Below are 16,764 nucleotides of genomic sequence, written 5' to 3'. Positions count from 1 at the left end.
ACATTAAGCCTTGTGACCCGGGTCAAACCTAAAGTGAAGTAAAAGATCAACTTCTAGGTTATGACCTTATCATCTTCCAACAAGACTAGAGCGAGGCCTAAATCCAATGTTTCTGTAAATGCCAAAAATTGACAAAAGGTGAACTGTCCTCGTATTGACTTTTTGAATGTTTTTTGTAAAGATCGATTTGTCTGACTGACTCGGGATGTTGCAGAGGCATATAGAGGCAAAACATGTCAATTTACCCTGAAAAAAACGAAAGAAAAAACAGCAACATTCATGTTTTAGACGTGTTATTTTGATATGAGTATAAAATGCAGTATGAAGTATAAAACCATAACCCTAACCCAATAAACTGGGCTTCATATCACCATTATGAAGCTGAAGAGTGAAGAGGGGAATGAAATAGCGATACACTGCCCTCTGTTGATCACAATAGAGAATCCACTGTTGCGTTAGCATAATTCACAGTCTTAATGTTTGTATTTTACACTGATATAGTAGGCCTGTAGCAGTGGTGGAAAGTACAACAGTTAAAAGTTGTCGGCCTACATACTGCGCGGTGGTCGAGTGGTTAAGACGACAGCACATATGTCCGTCCAACAATTTACTGCATGTTCTCCCTTCTCTCATCCCCATTTCATGCTGTCTAATAAAGCCCATAGGCCAAAAAACGAATCCTAAGTGGCAACTAAAACTTTATTTTTACTAAACATCTAACAGCAGGTATTTGTCATTTCTACTTCACTACATTAACTGGTCTGAAAAGAACTTTTGCTTATGGTTTGAGTCCTGCGGAATTGGCAGATGGGTTATCTGTTATAACATGTCAATGGTCACAATCTGTGTTTGAATAAATGGAAAAATACATAAAAGGTTAAAGAATAAATGTGTCACTTCTGTTGTTAAAAAAAAAAAAAAATACTCTATTACTATTAATAATTGTTAAATGTGACAATTGAACTTTTTTGCTCCTGTATAATGGCATGCTTTTCTATCAACATTAACTTGGCCAATTCGGTCTTAAATTGAGAATATCTAGTGGGATGAAGTACTTGTATTTTGCAGTAGCAGAAACCTACTCGTGTGCACTCTAGATTGATGCGGTCACTCACGCACGTTACGCACAGTTGCGCCATGAGCGTCACCGGAAGTCGTATCTGCCATGTTTAGCTGCTTTGTTTTAGGTCCTTGTTGGTTTCCTGCAGATTTCAGCATTTAACTCTCGCAATGGAGCCGAGCTGGAGTACATATTTGTTTCAAGTAAGTGGGACGGGGCCACACAACTCGGATCTACCGCCGTGCTCGTTGCGCGGCGTCAAAATCGCCCTGTGATTGTTTTATTTCACTTTCTGGAGTGATGCGCCTAGCCGAGCAAAACAATGGCGTTAGCATTAGCTTGCCAATTAGCTCGGCGCGAACCTGTTTTTAAATGCTTTTCGGTGCGACTTTTCGCCCGGAACGCAGCGATCGCACGCATCACGCGAGCGGCGGCGTGCGCCCGGTCATTGCGCCGCGGCGTATCACGAACCGATCGCCCCCAAAACAGTTTATCACAGCTGTTAATTTGAAGCGCGCGTTAGCCATTTCGGCGCTAATGCTAATGCTATTATTGAACGCGTTTTAGTTGCTTGGTCAAAGGCTGCCCGCGTGTCGTGTCGTATTTCATCGGCTTTTCCCCTCCATATGCTGCTTTTTACCGCGGCGCAGATGCCTCGCGCGGTGTGTCGGGTGGACTCTGGTGATTTAAAGACACCACGCGAAACTTGTCTGTGCCTAAAGAAGTTCGATGGATTAGCTCCGATGCTAATGCTAACCGCTCCAGAGAGTCTCGCACGCGGACTCGCAGCCTGTAAACCAGATACTCCGCACATGAACACACTTCTGGAGATGTACTCTAAATATAACGCTATGCCGGATGCATGTTGTGTTGCTAAAGCGGTTTGCGGTGACGCTGGCCTCTCGGGTTGGCCTCTTGTAGACGTCCTGGAAGCGTTAAAGTTTTTGGAAGAACGCGTTTAGAGAAAGTTTCGTTAAGCCGCAGTGTAAACAAGGATGCGCCTAAAATGTCACCAAAACATCTGTTGTTTCCGGACTAAACCAGGCCACACCGGGGTTTAGCTCCACACAGTAACAGTGTCTCAGCTGCATGTTCTTTTTGCATGTGTTTGTTCTGTGTTAAAAGAAGATTAAACGCATTTTAGAATCGTTTTTTCATGCAGTGGCTTCGTTGAGGTTACTTTGCAATGTGCCGGGGCATTAGTGCTGCAACTATTCGTTGGAATAATCGTCTCTAGTCGACTATTCAAATAATTGTAATTGTATTTTGATAAGTATAACTGACAAATTGACTCTTCAGTCACATTCCAAAAGTTATATTCCATTTATAACTAAGTCAAAATGTAAAAATAGCTTCTGATTTCTGATTTATCACCTTCAGTTCACCTTTTTATTTGGATGAAAATAATAATAGTTTGAATAGTTGATATAATAAATTGCTGCCATCTAGAACACCAATATATTATTGTTGCTGCCCTAATATACCATACTCATTTATATGTATGAGTGCAGTTTCTCCTGATCTGAATTACTCTGGAGCTGTTGCTGTTTTTCCCTTCTCACTAATTGTAGCAGACGTCCATTATTCAGCATGAGTGGGTCTGTTCAACCACTGTTATTGTGTGGTCTGGTGGAAGTGGATGTTTGCAAGAATTAAAAGCACAGATTTGTCATTTAATCAAAGTAATGTTGGAGTTGCTGGACTAGTAGTTTGACTAATATCTGTGGCCCGGGCTGTAATACTGGTGGTAGTATTTGTACACGAAGGAGTTGAATTAAAAGCAATGTATTGTTTGCTTTTGGTTAAGCCTCTTTTTTTTTTTTTTTTTTTTGAGGAAATTGTGGTCAGCAGATCCAAATTCAGGTCAATTTTGTATGAAACTTGCCCTGAAAAACCAAACACAAGCGCGTTTACTGTCATGACTAAACTAACACAGTTTAATTTCATTTGCAAAGTGAGTACAGTTGAACTTGAAATGTTGTATGTTTTTGGGATTTGCACTTGGAGCAGGTGTTTTGCAGAAGGGAACATAAACCAAGACAATGGAGCATTGAATGTCCTTAAATCTGGGGACAATAACCCAGAGCAAACGTACGAGTCGTAAATAAAGAGTGAGCAGCGGCAGCAGAGGATAAAACGGCACATCTTTAGTCTGCAGCTGCTGCCGCCATTGTCCCTTTGGTCACGGCTTGGCCCCAGTGGGACACGGGCAAAGGGATTATGAATATTTCAACTGGACACAACGCACTGATAAACATTTTGGGCCAGTTTTTTGGGGTAATATTTGACATTTTTAAAGATTTATCTGGTTTTACTATTTGTGCAGATTGAGAGAGTTCCTAAAAAAACCAGTTATGGGAAGGAATTGTAACACTTTTCAGAAAAATTTAATCAGTTTGAACAAGAATTCCAGCACTATAGTAGCTCAGCAGCCTCGTTCATGCTGTTCAGCTGCGCATGTTTTTTACACTTGGAAGCATCACGTTTTTGATTTGTAGTTAATCAATATTTCTCATTCATCTCCAAAGAATGTTTTACTATATGCCTCTGTATCTACCTGCGTTACACCAATGAAATTTCCCCATGTGGGACAATAAAGGAATATCTTATCTTATCTTATTTGAAGGTATTGTTCCATCTTGGTTCACACAACATTGGTAGACTCTTGGAAAGTTAAAAGAGCCGAAGCATAAAATGCTTTCTTTTGGGCAGGTGTTTTAGTTTTATAGTGGAAGTAACTTTCACTCCGCTCATTCTTGTCCATGCTTATGCCCCCTGTCCCACACATAGATCTATAATGTCCCACTGGGTCCCATGTGTGAGTGGCACTTTACAGAAGGGCACAGCCCCAGAGGTGGGCGCCGGTGGAGCAGCAACACAAACTCAAAACCGCTGCAGCGGCTGCAGGAGCTCTGTCCTGGTGCTCACTGCCATTCTTCCTTCCTCATCTTTCTGCTTTGTTTTATTGAGGGCCGTGTAGCGTCGTGTGGAGTTGTAAAGTCCTGTCTTTGCAAAAGTTTTAGTGCGGCTGCGATGTCATGTTTCAGGTAAAATATCCAGATGCTTTCAACATAAAACCTCCAGCGTTTACCACCTGGAGAAACAGCCTTATTGTGAAAAGGTTGCATTGCACGAACAGAAGGCCTTGACGAGTGACCGACGGCTCAGCCGATCATGGAAAAATTGGCTTGTGTCCTCCAGAAGCGACTCCGGCTGCAGTACACTTGTAACCATGGAGACGCATTGACACACATCATGTTATAGCAATGAATTTCGCGGAAGATCTGACCCCATCACAAAAAGTCTGGTCGACTGGCTTTAAGGAGGCTGGCGTCTCGGACAGTGAAAGAGTCCGCTCTGCACGAATGCATTGTCATAAAAAGTAAAAACAATAGTGAAATAACATGTTTTTGTTGTTGCCGCCTCAGTCTTGGTTAAAAATAAATATCTGATATGCTAATAATAAAGTAGAGCAAATAAAGGGCACTCAAGAAGGCCGGCTGAAAAAATGTCTGCAACATTTTCAATACCAGACCAATAGAAACCGCTCTGAGATCGCTGACAGCAACAGCATAGATTTATCAACCATCCCTAATTCACTACAAAGGCTATATTCTGGAAAGTAGTAATATTACATTTAATTGATAAGAAAATGTTATGATGATCCCACTATTACATCACTGCACAAAAACTGTATTGTATAAATTGTACTTGCCTAGATGAGCTTTAAGTACATATATTAAAAAGATAGTTTATAGTGAGAATAATTGTGTAGCTCCAAAACCTAATTTGATACAAGAAATGACTCTAATAATAGGACATTTTATTTATAATCACACTAATGGTAATATTATAAATTAGTTTCCATTCGTTCTTAATCCGGTCGAGTCATCAGATCTAAGCCCGGACATGATCAGGCCTAATTTAGGACTAAACACGGTTCATAATGACAATAATGATTTATCCAATGGAGGGCAAAATCATGAACAGATTTGTTTCTAAATAAAACAAATATTCAAACTGCAGAAGGCCCACAAGAGACAGTCTGCACATCACGAGCAGTGCACAAACCTCTTTTGAGAAACACTGCATTAGAGGAGAAAGGAATAATCTACATTAAATTGGCAGTTGTAGTGTCTTGAGAGTTTTTATACTGTCTTTTGTGATCTTCTATACTGTATTGATTGCGTTGGCTGCTTTTATTTTATTTCTTTACACGTATATAAAAGAACACACGTGTTTTGTCTCTTGCAGCAGGCAAACGAGGCTCTCCATCACCAGCACCCAGTGTCCGCCAACAGCCTGCTCCCTCTGCTCAACTCTGGGAACGACCCGCCGGACCAGAAGCCGGTTTTACCCATCCCCCTGGACCAGAAGCCCCCGGTCAGCGCGGCCGAGCTCCTCAAAGACAATGTGGCGAGCGGAACGGGCATGAACTCTGTTGGTCCCGGGGGCCCGGTGGTGGTCAAAAAGGAGCCCAAGTCCAAAACGCCCTTCGTCTGCGGCTTGTGCCAGAAGGCGTTTCGAGACAGCTACCATCTGAGGAGACACGAATCCAGCCACACGGGAATCAAGATGGTCTCCAAGCCCAAGAAGACACAGACCGCGCCCACCATGGTGCCGCTAATATCCACCGCCGTCCCCCGAGAAAACAACGCCAACCAGTCCTACATCACCACAGTGGCAGGTACGTGTCTGCTCGGGTCATGAATGTGTGTCCAAAAAGCACTATAGAAATGTGATTATTCTTACGACTTGAGCTGGCTGTTAGGGATGTCATAGTATTACATTTGAGGTTTACGAAACATCATGATTTTTACAATTATTCCCATTTTTTGATACTAAAAAGTGACATTTTGGCTTTAATTCACATTCCTCTAGTTTGTAACCAGCTTTGAGACATTAAACTTCCCGACTTATTCGATTATTGTTGCATAAACTGACCGGATTATTGTGACGCGCGCTATACCACAAAACGCTTTAAATTTAGAATGTTGTTTTATCGACTGGAACAAGCACATTTTAATAAACAAAATGGTCAGTAATTGTGATTGGTCAGGCCCGCAGCGACTCAAAGCGAACAGCGAGAGCCATGAGGATGATTTAAACATGCTCTTTTTTTTTTTTTTTTTTTTTTAGGTCGAGGTTAAAGTTAAATTCATCTTTATTGTCGCTCAGACCCATAGTACTTGGGTGTAAATACATTTATTCAATCGACATAATCACACAGACAAGTTTCTGTTCAGTTTAATTTCAACCAGCTCTTTTTTGAAGTAATTTTATAAAAAGTTTGAATTATAGATGGTTAGAATATTGAGCATATCTCTAAAAACAACAATTCAAGTATTAACCTGCATGTCTGTATTATTTCTAGTTACATTGCTTTGCACCGTTGAACGTTAGACGACATTGTGACGCCTTTGTACCATTTTTAAACCCTGTCTAATTCTGTTTTGTCATTGTTTAAGGACATCTCCTGTCCACGCCTATAGGTATCATGACGACAGCCACCACCTCCACAGCCACCGGCACCAGTGTCATGTCCCCGATGCACCACCAGCACCACCACCAGCAGCACCAGCATCAACAACAACAACAACAACAGCAGCAGCAGCAGCAGCAGCAGCAGCAGCAGCAGCAGCAGCAGCAGCAGCAACAGCAGCAGCAACAGCAACAGCAGCAGCAGCAGCAGCAGCAGCAGCAGCAGCAGCAACAGCAACAACAGCAGCAGCAGCAGCAGCAGAACATCCCCAAGAAACCGCCCAAACCTGTGAAGAAAAACCACGGCTGCGACATGTGTGGAAAGGCCTTCAGGGACGTGTACCACCTGAACCGCCACAAGCTTTCCCACTCGGACGAGAAGCCCTTCGAGTGCCCCATCTGCCAGCAGCGCTTCAAGAGAAAAGACCGGATGACCTACCACGTGCGGTCCCACGACGGAGGGGTGCACAAGCCGTACATCTGCTCCGTCTGCGGCAAGGGCTTCTCCAGGTCGGTGTGCGAAGGGACGAAACGTGGTTTGAAACGAGCCGACCGTGTGGAAAAGTGTTGCGTATTTGAACGGAGACAAGTGGCGAACAATCTACTAAGTTTAGTCTAGATTTAAATTAGAACTACTTATCTATGATTTGTACTAGTGATGTTTTTTTATCTGATACAAAGTAATATTATGGCAAGTCATGCGATATTGATCAGACAAACCCTCTACCAAAAATGATGTACTTTGACGTTTCCTCTCCACCTCAGTTTTAATTGATCCAAACATTAAATAACCATGCAGATACATATAAAAAAAGGCCGTGGCTGCAGAGCCGCGGCGCGGTCAAATGGCCCTGACCTTAACCCTGACCTTAACCCTGACCTTAACCCTGACCTTAACCCTGACCTTAACCCTGACCTTAACCCTGACCTTAACCCTGACCTTAACCCTGACCTTAACCCGACGCGGTCAAATAGTGCAGCAGTTTCAGGAGCCGCGGCACAAAATAACATAGCAGTTTCTGCCGCACGCCGCGGCTCTGTAGACACTCCCTAAAAAAAAGTATTGATATTTGTGCATGAGAATCAATACTTTCTGATCAATTAATACTTTTCTAGAATAGCCCTAGTTTACCATAAAGTCCTGCTATAGGGCTGGGAATCACAGGGTCCCTCACAATTCGATGCACGACTAAAATTTCGATAATATCACGATTTTGCGATACATGCGATAATCGATAAATTGCTCATGATATTCTACAATATATATATATATATAACGCTTTTTTTTTTTTTTTTTTTTTTTTTTTTTTAAAGAACCAATACATTTTAAAAAATATTGTTCTTTGTTAAACCACAAACTCGAAATGAAATGCACCCATTTTAATCATCAAAACGGGCTACCAAATTGTTGTGCGGACTCATAATGATTATACCAAAAATGACTCAAGGCGATATATATCGATACAGCAACCCACGGTATCGATACTATATCGTGATATATTGATATTTCGATATTTTGGCGCTCTCCTTTTTAGATCTAATGAAAGAACGTTTTAAATCCAAGTAGACGGCATGTAAATTTAAGTGTCAAACTTAAATTTTCCCTTTTCATCCTCTTCCCGGACAGACCGGATCATCTCAGCTGTCACGTCAAACACGTCCACTCTTCAGAGCGTCCCTTCAAGTGCCAAGTAACGGTAAGCGATCAGGATCAGAACCTTTTTACAAACTTTACCAACTACTTTATTATTTTAACTGTTTAGTCCAGCGGTCCTCAAACTGTCTTCCTTTGGGCTAGTCCTTAAGTTCTAGTAAAGCAGTCAAATTGTTCTATTTTACATCAGGTTTAGCCCTGGTTTGGACCTGGAATGAGCTGGTTTTAATTGAGCTGAGAAACGGTTGATGGCATCTTAGTCGACAATCCTTTTATTGTGATTTCAAAGTATTTATATAACTGCAGAAAGGAGAAGACATGAAATGATTTAACAGATTTGAGAATGACTTGTTAATTTATTCTGACTTTTTACGAACAAATGTGGAATTTGCAACTACTTTTCTTGTCTCGTCAGTGCGCTTTAGCTCAAATATATAGTTGCATCATAGAGATAATTTTGACAGCCGTTGCCAATTCTAACGCTCTACTTAGTCGACTGATCCAGAGATTTCTCAAACCTTTCATGCCGCGACCCCCTAAATAACATGAAACTGATGATTTCTGTAATTTAGAGTTTTATTTATTTCCAAAATTACGGCAGTCCCATTTGGCCCAAAGTCTGTCAAATTTGTCCATTTCCAAATTAAGTCCGGAAATAGTTTTTTTCCCATTTGTCTGATGTATTTTTCCAATCAAAAAAAAAAATTTAAATGCAGTGTTATCATGTTTATATTACATCTTTAAATCACCACGCGGCCCCCCCTAGCTCTGAGAACCACTGGGCCAATCAATCCTCGTTGCAAGTCTTTTTTTGACCAAGGAGTTCTTTAGTCTATTCCAAAAGAAAATGAGCCCTTTGGTACTGTAAGGCTGCCTAACCTTTCCCCTCCCCCCGACGTAAACCCGGTAACGACACCCGTTTGGCTCCGCTCTGACCCTTTAGGCCTGCACCTCCGCCTTCGCTACCAAAGACCGGCTGCGCTCCCACATGATCCGACACGAGGGCAAAGTCACTTGCAACGTGTGCGGGAAGATGCTGAGCGCCGCCTACATCACCAGTCACCTCAAGACCCACGGACAGGCCAACTTCACCAACAGCAACCAACAGTGCAACAACAAAGGTGAGAGCGCGACACTCCGGCGCCACATCTGGACTGAAAAAAAACAGTGTTTCTTCATGCGGAGACTACGGCGACACAAGCAAGCCTCATACGTTTTCGTGGGTAAAGTCGCTTATTGCCTCTGAATAATCTCCAAATCTTGTTGCCTTTATCGATTTAGTGGACAGCAAGCATTGCTTATTTGGTTTCAGACTATGGCGGGCCACCGTAGTCTCTTTAATTAATGGGAAACACTGGAAACATAAAAATAAACCCAAAAGCCTCTTAAAACCTCCTGTCGCTCTCAGGAATGGGCACGTTTCAAGACACAATTCTCACAATGCGAGACAACGTTTTGACATATTTTATGATAAACAAACACTGTGGTTCAGTTCAAAATGTTCAGATCAGTTTTTATTTCTATTCTTGCTGTAGTGGTAGGGCACTGTTTTTTTTAGCTTCAGCTTCTCAGGAGATTTGACTCAACCAGTTTCAACCCATTCCAAATTCAAACGTAACACAAGAAGTTTTCCACACGTGTGCACGACCTTGTGGCGACTTTATTTACATTGTGGCACGACATCTTGTCCCGTCCCTCGTCTGTGCTACGCCTGCTGTTCACATGGATTTTGTGTCTTTCATAGCAAAGGCACGTTCTGGTGAAAAAAAGTCTTTCTACCGGACAATTGACTCGGGATCCGGTCTTGTTTAGTCGACAAAAGTGACTGTTAAACTGTTAAAGTGACTATAACGTCGCCAAAAAGTACATTTGAAAGTCCCACATCAGTTTGTTCTATAGTCTACAAACAACCTGGACTTTTCACTATATCACAAGACACACTTTTTTGCCCATCGTATCATTATAAACATGTTACAGCTACAATACTGGGCAAAAGAGACGATTATTAATGAATTAAATAAATATAGTTGCAATTTATACTTAACAAGTTATAGGAGATTAGATTAGTCTCATGGAAATGACTTGTACCACTGTAGTCGTCCTGAAATACATGGGAAACACTGATTAAAGCAACAAACAGGACTTCTGTGAACATGATGCAATGATTATACACATACTTTCCTAGTAACAAGTACACGTTCATAGTAGTGTTGGCAAAAAGTAGTATCAACTTTTCTTTTTAAAGTATCAAACACTCTTCAGATGCTTATTGAGCCGTGTTTGTGCAGTTCAAACCCGTCGCTGCTCCTCATTTACCCTCGTCATGGACTCGCAGGGTAGAAAACAACAAAACCGTTTAACCGACTTGACCGCAAAGGGCTCCAACTATCGGTTAAATAAAACATTCAAACGTGCATCTTCTACCCTTTAAACGTTTACAATACGACTTTTAAATCTCTTTTATAGCATTTGTTTTATTACTATACACAATGTACTTTCCCCCCCCATTGTACACATCTTCAAAAACGACATTCATTCACAATATTCTCTAAACTCTGAGGTATTGCCCATCTCAAGTCAAAAGTGTCTCGAGTCCTTAACTTCTTCCACACACTTGGTCCCTTCAGCAAGAGGCTGGTCACATGATGCCTGCAGTAGAAGTAGTGGCTGTAGTTGTAGCCTAAGTAGTAGTAGTAGTAACAACAGTAGTTTTGGCAGCAGCCTCCCCGTTTCGCCCGTGCTCTGTGTAACCTGTGTCTGTATCTCCGACTAGGCCAAAGTGACTGGCAGTGGAACCACTCAGGGCCGCGAAAAGGTAAAACCGTAGCGAGTAGAAACGACTCACGATCTACACAAAAGTGGCAGTGTTCTTTTCCCTTGTTTGTCGTCGCCCGCACTTTACTGCACCGTGAAGGCCAGCTCTAGATAGCGTTCACAGGACAGGAGGATGTGTTTGCCGTAAAAGAGGCTAAACGTCAGAAAGCAGGATCAGTAGGACCTCCGGCTCGACGCACACCGCATGGACTGAATCCTCAGCTTAAAACAGGCCATTTCTGTCAACAAATTTGGAATAGAAAAAAGTAATGCACGTCTTAATAAAGCACGAACAAAGACTTAATTCATAATGAGCAAATGGTGTATTAAGAATGAGGCTTAGTTACTGCTTCATGAATTCCCCAAACATAACGCTGAATACTTAATAAGCCATTTGTTTATAATGAACTGAGTCTTTGTGTTTTATTGATTAAAATGCAGTTCTTATAAAGTGGCACATGGATTAGACATCAAAGCATCCAACTCTAGATTAAAAAAAAACAAAACAAAACCACACATTTGGGTCCTTTTTTTATTTTCCATCGCTCGTCACCCAATCAAATCCTTTAGTCGCAAGTGCCCTGGGGCAGACTGAGAGAGGAACGCCGTACGGCCGCCGAACCTCGGTCTGCGCCCCAAACGGGTGACGGGCAAACGTGTGCAGTGTGCATCCAGACTCCTGTGTCTTCTGTCATGATTTGTTTCTAAAGTAGTGTTTTAGCGGCGCGCTGGTTTAGCCGAGTGAGTCTACTGATCCTGCTTTTTGAATTTACCCCTCAGGTGAGTTGACGGTAGGAGAGGTTTTAAATAACTCCTTCCAACTCCTTATTGACAACTCTCAAAAAGGTAGGTTACTCCAACATTACGGCACAGTGGCACCGAGAGCTTGGACCGCTATCGATTTTTGAAAGCAGCTTCGACTTGTTAAACTTTAAAAATGCGTTTTCTTTTTCTTTTTCTTTTCTCTCTTTTTGTCCCTCCGCCCCCGCCCTTTGCCCCGCAGACGCCAACAACGTCCACAACAACTCCGCCAGCACCACGCCCGTCACCAACTCGGCGGCCATCACGTCCTCGGCGGTGAACCGGAACCTCAACAACCCCATCACCATAGCGGCGCAGATGAACATAACCACGAATACGGTCAACATCACGCCGGTGAACCTGCAGCACCCGTCCGGGGTCACCATCACGGGCCCCGTCAACCTGGCGTCGGTCAACATCCCCACCACGGCCCACATGAACCTGGCGCACCCCGTGGCCATCACGACGCCAATGCCAATGAATATCACCGGCCCGCTCAATATAGCCATGCGGCCGATGGAGAGCATGCCCTTCTTGTCCCAAGTCTTGCCCTCCTCCCCGCCCTGGTAGAGCGCAGAAGGGGTTAGGTGAGGTGCGGGTCGAATTGTCCTCCAAGTGGGCACCGTAGCGGGTCAGAATTCCGACGCGCGAGTGCTTCCCAGTAGAGGCGAAAACGGTCACGACTATTTGCCAGTGTGTAACAAGTAAGGGCGGTCGTCTATTGAAGTCGAGGCTATGATGCACGAGCGCTTTTTTTCCTTCCCCCGGACACTTTAGGTCGCTTTGTGCTGCGTTACGTTCACTGCGGGAGGCTGTTGGCGCAGCGTAGCCTCATGCGTGGGTAAGGTGGATGAAGTGTCTTGCCCAAGGACGCAACGACAAGAAATGTACTTCCGCCGTGGATGCTTTTACGAGAAAATAGTTTGTAAAAAGTTGCCAAAAAAGAAATATCCAAAAAGAGGAATTTGGTCTTCTGCTAGTTTATTTTGAAAGGTTAGTTTTTCAGACCAGGGTAAACGCAACAGTTTCAAGCGCTCGTCCTCGGAGTCGTGTGCCGTAGTCGTGTCCGCTGATTCACGCCTGAGGTTTTGGCGCCGTCTTCCTCCCGGTTGAGGCAGAACGACCTCGCCGCTTGCCGTCGAACTCCTTCAGGACAGTATCCCGGGTGTGCGATAGTAGAAAGGGCCCCCTCGTCCCGGTTCACAGTCAAAACGGCGTTAAATTGGCTGACGATCACGCGACCGCCACAAAGAAGTCGAAACTGTTGTGTAACAAAAGTAAGGAAAACTAGTTTTTCCTTCTCGCGCTAATTGATTTAAAAAGTGAATGTTGCGCGCTAGTTTTGCGTAAGCATCTATTGGCACTTTGTGTAAGTACTTCGCTGTAGGACACAATGTGACCCACTTGGAGGACAGTTTTGCTTTGCATTTGACCCAATGGACAGTCTTTAGTCTCTTTATAGTCGCCTCCATTTCCCATCGATTCTGACATTTGCATAGATTTTTATTACTACTACACTTAGCCGAGACAGAGCCAGATCAGTTTTCCTTTTAGCGCCCTTTCTCCTAACCTCTTTAGGCTTTTATTTTGTTTTGTTTTTTTAGCCTTTGAATGACTAAACTAGACGTCGCTAACAAAATCTGATGGAAATGTGTTGCTGGAGTCTTACAAACCTGTTTTTGTCGCAGGTTTTTTTTTGGGGTATTATTTTAGTGAACTTTATCAGTATTTAATAGTTTGTATTTCGTATGAAAAAAAACGACAAAAAAACTACGCTTCCATTGCGGGGGAAGGTGAGCGATTTAGATTTGTGTTTCGCTCACGCTTCGGTTCAGTTGCGATTTTTAGGCTTTATTTTTCGTCGAACCCGATACTTCCCTTACTGTATTATTTTGTTAGAAAAACGGTTGGTTGTCACTATTGCTCATCGACAAATGTATTTAAATTTCTTTATAACGACGTAGTTTTAATTATTATTTTTTACAATGTCAATCAGGATGAAATGTTTGAAAGTAGAAACATAGGCAGTAGATGATAATGGACCGCAGAGCCGCTTTGAAATGGAAGTATTGATAAATCCTGAATAATGAGATGTAGATTTTTTCCCAATTTCTGATCTCGATTGTTTTAGATTCCGCCGTTTGTCGTCTCCATTTAGCGTCGGATGGCAAAAAAGAGGCGGAAAGCTTAGGAAATTGACACAATGTTGGAAATTTAGCTTTAAAACTTGGCGTCAATTGCTTAAAAGTGTCACGCCGATGCACTTTGTGAAGTGTTTTGAAATCACGCATGAAAATGGATCCCGTTCGTTACTTTCTATTGCCTATGAGAAGTGGAGGAGTCAAAAGTGCCCTGTAGGTGGCAGTATCATCAAGGAGCGTATATTATGATTTACTGTAACTTTCATCTGATCACTGTTGGTCGAACTCAGGAACCGTTACTGAGAATAACCGTTTAATGATTTGCAAAAAACGACACTACAAAATCTTCTCATTTATAACGAGGAGTGTAATTCAACTTGCCGTCCATTCAAAGGTAGAAACGAGCTGCTTTTCAAACTAAACCGGTAAGAACTGTTCCACTTCAATGCCGTTCACCCACAAATAATTGCTCGAATCGCGTCTTTTATGAAGAGTCGAAGCGGTAAATATAAATCTAACGATCTGCTGTGACAGTAAATTGTATATTCTTTTGTATTTCAAACGCACGGTCCAAAACTTGCAAAAAAAATATCTCCCGGTATTCCCTGAAGTCGTGCGGCGCGACGTATTGCATCAAAAATAACTACAATCCTCGATCGATTTCCCCCGCGCACCCAGCTCCCGTTCTCTTACCGTGCGATTCATCGAAAGCACTTGCAGCTGACTTCACCATGTGCACACTACACGAGAGCGGTACGTTTTAAAGGGCGTTTTGGTTCGGCTCGGGCGGTGTTACGTGTTATTATTTTTTGGGGGGGGGGGGGTTCTCGGGACGTTTCGGTCAAAATGGCGTGCCTCTCGCTGACGTGGAATGCATGCCGGCAGCGTCCTGCAGGGGGAGTCGTAGCTCTATAGCGAAATGGCATTAACACAGTTTTAAAATGGAGTGTTGCATGTGAATGATGAACATAAGTATGCTATTGTGGCTTAAAGCAAAACACTAAAAATAGGTCAGACGTGAGCGTGGTGTTGTCCTTCCCCCGTAGACGCTGAACACAGAGGACCGGGCGATTCGGAGCGTGTCAAATGAGGCGAGAAATAACGGGGAAAATGTTGTTAAATGTTCAGTTAAATTGAAGCCGTACTGCAGCTTTTCCCATACGATGTACAGCAAAAAAATGTTAAAATGCAGAACAACCTGAACTATACACTGGCATAAAAAAATAAGAATATTGGTCTTTGTGTTGTCCTAAACGTAAAAACATGGTATTAATTGACTTTTTTATATTCAACAAATTGAATAAAGAGGAAAAAACAAACGGCACACGAAATCTATGGGAAACGCTGCTTCCACACTATTAAAATGTAAACTTTTAAAGCTATTGCACATCCATATCTCTGTATTTCAACGGTTAAAGGTGCACAGAGTAACTTTCTAGTGGAGCGTCTGCCATTTGCCTGAAAATTCTCACCGTTTGACATTAAATTGATCTATTAATCTATTGGGCTGTGCAACTAAGATTTTATGTAGGGATTTTCATTTTTGCTCTATTCAACTACAAAAGTGTTGCAGCATAAAATATGTACATTATATTAGTACTTCTTACTAAATTCAAAGTCATTGTTTGCAATAATTGTGATTTAAATTATAAGCCAAATAAATGCAATTATGTTTGTCGAGGTCGCACAGCCCTTTTTCCTCATCTATTCAGGTGTTTGTGCGTCGCCTCTCCACAGATCCGACCCGTAACTCGGTTGCGTCACCTGCTCGACGCTGGAGGTGGATAAGTTTAATGCCAAATAAACCGTTGAACAAAAAACAAGGAAAGTTACAAAATGCACCTGTTTAAAGTGGAATATACGGTAATTCATGGTCAAAAAGCACGATAATGTTTATGATCGATCTCTAAATCTTCATTAGTTTATCGATTTATATTCTGGTGTTTTCTCCGCCTCCGTTTGGTACGCCGCTGTCCGTTGGTCCGCTCGTCTTCCGTCTATGGCCCTTCCCACTTTTTAACAGTGTGCCTGAAAGAAAACAAATGCTTCCTGTCCGAGTGCTGTGAGGGAAAACGTTTGTAAAAACACAGCCTTCACCACAAACTCTTATTTTTTTAAACATAATGATGGTTTATCGATATCCGCCTTGAATGAATGAATTTTTATTTTTGTATTTTTTGACGGTAACGCCCATTTTATGATTTCCAAGTCTAATGTGAAAAACATGCATTTATTTGGCCAAATAATTTGACTTTTATTTTCTGTGTTTTTACCATAGATTTGGCAGAAAACGTGAAGGCAGATGAATGTAATATCTTTGTACAAACTGTTAGAGGACGTTAGATATGACACAGGAGAAATAAGTAACCTTTTATACATCTTTTTGTATTAGAACATTATCAATGGTAATTTTGTATATACAAAGGTTAGGCTTTCTGATTAGCAGAAAGGTTAAACATTCCTACATTTTTTTTAAATGTATGTCCATTGAAAATAATTATGTAAACATATGCGCAATGTTTTTTGTGCCTTTTATTTGGGTTTGTCTAAATAAAAGAAAACAATAAAACATGATCACTGACGGGCTCTCTTCATTTGTGTCCGTTCTCTTCATTAATGAAAAGAAAAAGAAAACGCTTCAACATTAGAAGTTTTTATTGACATTTTTACAGTGGCAAACATCATTAAACAAATTCAACTTCCCAGTATTTATTCAACTCAAATTTTTCATTGAAAATATTCTAAACAGTTTAACATTTAATCTTTCAAAAACCTATTCAAGAAACCTTGAGGTATTATTCATTTATGTCATT

The 16,764-nt window shown here is 41.9% G+C and overlaps 1 protein-coding gene across 7 annotated transcripts; it reads left to right on the top strand.

Moving 5' to 3' along the window:
- Positions 1-1,122: 1,122 nt before the first annotated feature.
- Positions 1,123-16,533, top strand: LOC140368387 (vascular endothelial zinc finger 1-like). Of its 7 annotated transcripts, none has more exons than XM_072455405.1 (8): positions 1,123-1,263; positions 5,315-5,747; positions 6,553-7,051; positions 8,169-8,238; positions 9,139-9,316; positions 10,969-11,010; positions 11,790-11,855; positions 12,013-16,533. In XM_072455405.1, exons 1-8 carry the CDS (start codon positions 1,231-1,233, stop codon positions 12,378-12,380), a joined length of 1,689 nt encoding a protein of 562 aa, XP_072311506.1. In that variant the 5' UTR covers positions 1,123-1,230; the 3' UTR covers positions 12,381-16,533. The 7 variants fall into 7 exon arrangements, with proteins under 7 accessions (XP_072311506.1, XP_072311497.1, XP_072311539.1 ...); XM_072455396.1 differs by having other exon boundaries at positions 6,529-7,051; XM_072455438.1 differs by lacking the exon at positions 11,790-11,855.
- The last annotated feature ends 231 nt before the right edge of the window (positions 16,534-16,764 follow it).

The sequence above is a fragment of the Eucyclogobius newberryi genome, unplaced genomic scaffold (genome assembly GCF_026437365.1).
Source record: "Eucyclogobius newberryi isolate DKJ021-1_F unplaced genomic scaffold, fEucNew1.0.hap1 SCAF_10, whole genome shotgun sequence".
Lineage (NCBI taxonomy): Eukaryota > Metazoa > Chordata > Actinopteri > Gobiiformes > Gobiidae > Eucyclogobius > Eucyclogobius newberryi.
Note: the sequence above shows the minus strand (reverse complement) of the source record. Positions and strands in the feature narration are given on the sequence as shown.

What these genes read in the sequence shown, in the direction of transcription:
- LOC140368387 (XM_072455396.1), top strand. Translation starts at nt 1,231, where the DNA reads ATGGAGCCGAGCTGGAGTACATATTTGTTTCAA. An exon ending in TGCGGCAAGGGCTTCTCCAG is followed by an intron (nt 7,052 to 8,168) that starts GTCGGTGTGCGA and finishes CTTCCCGGACAG; the next exon opens with ACCGGATCATCTCAGCTGTC. An exon ending in CCACTCAGGGCCGCGAAAAG is followed by an intron (nt 11,011 to 11,789) that starts GTAAAACCGTAG and finishes TTTACCCCTCAG; the next exon opens with GTGAGTTGACGGTAGGAGAG.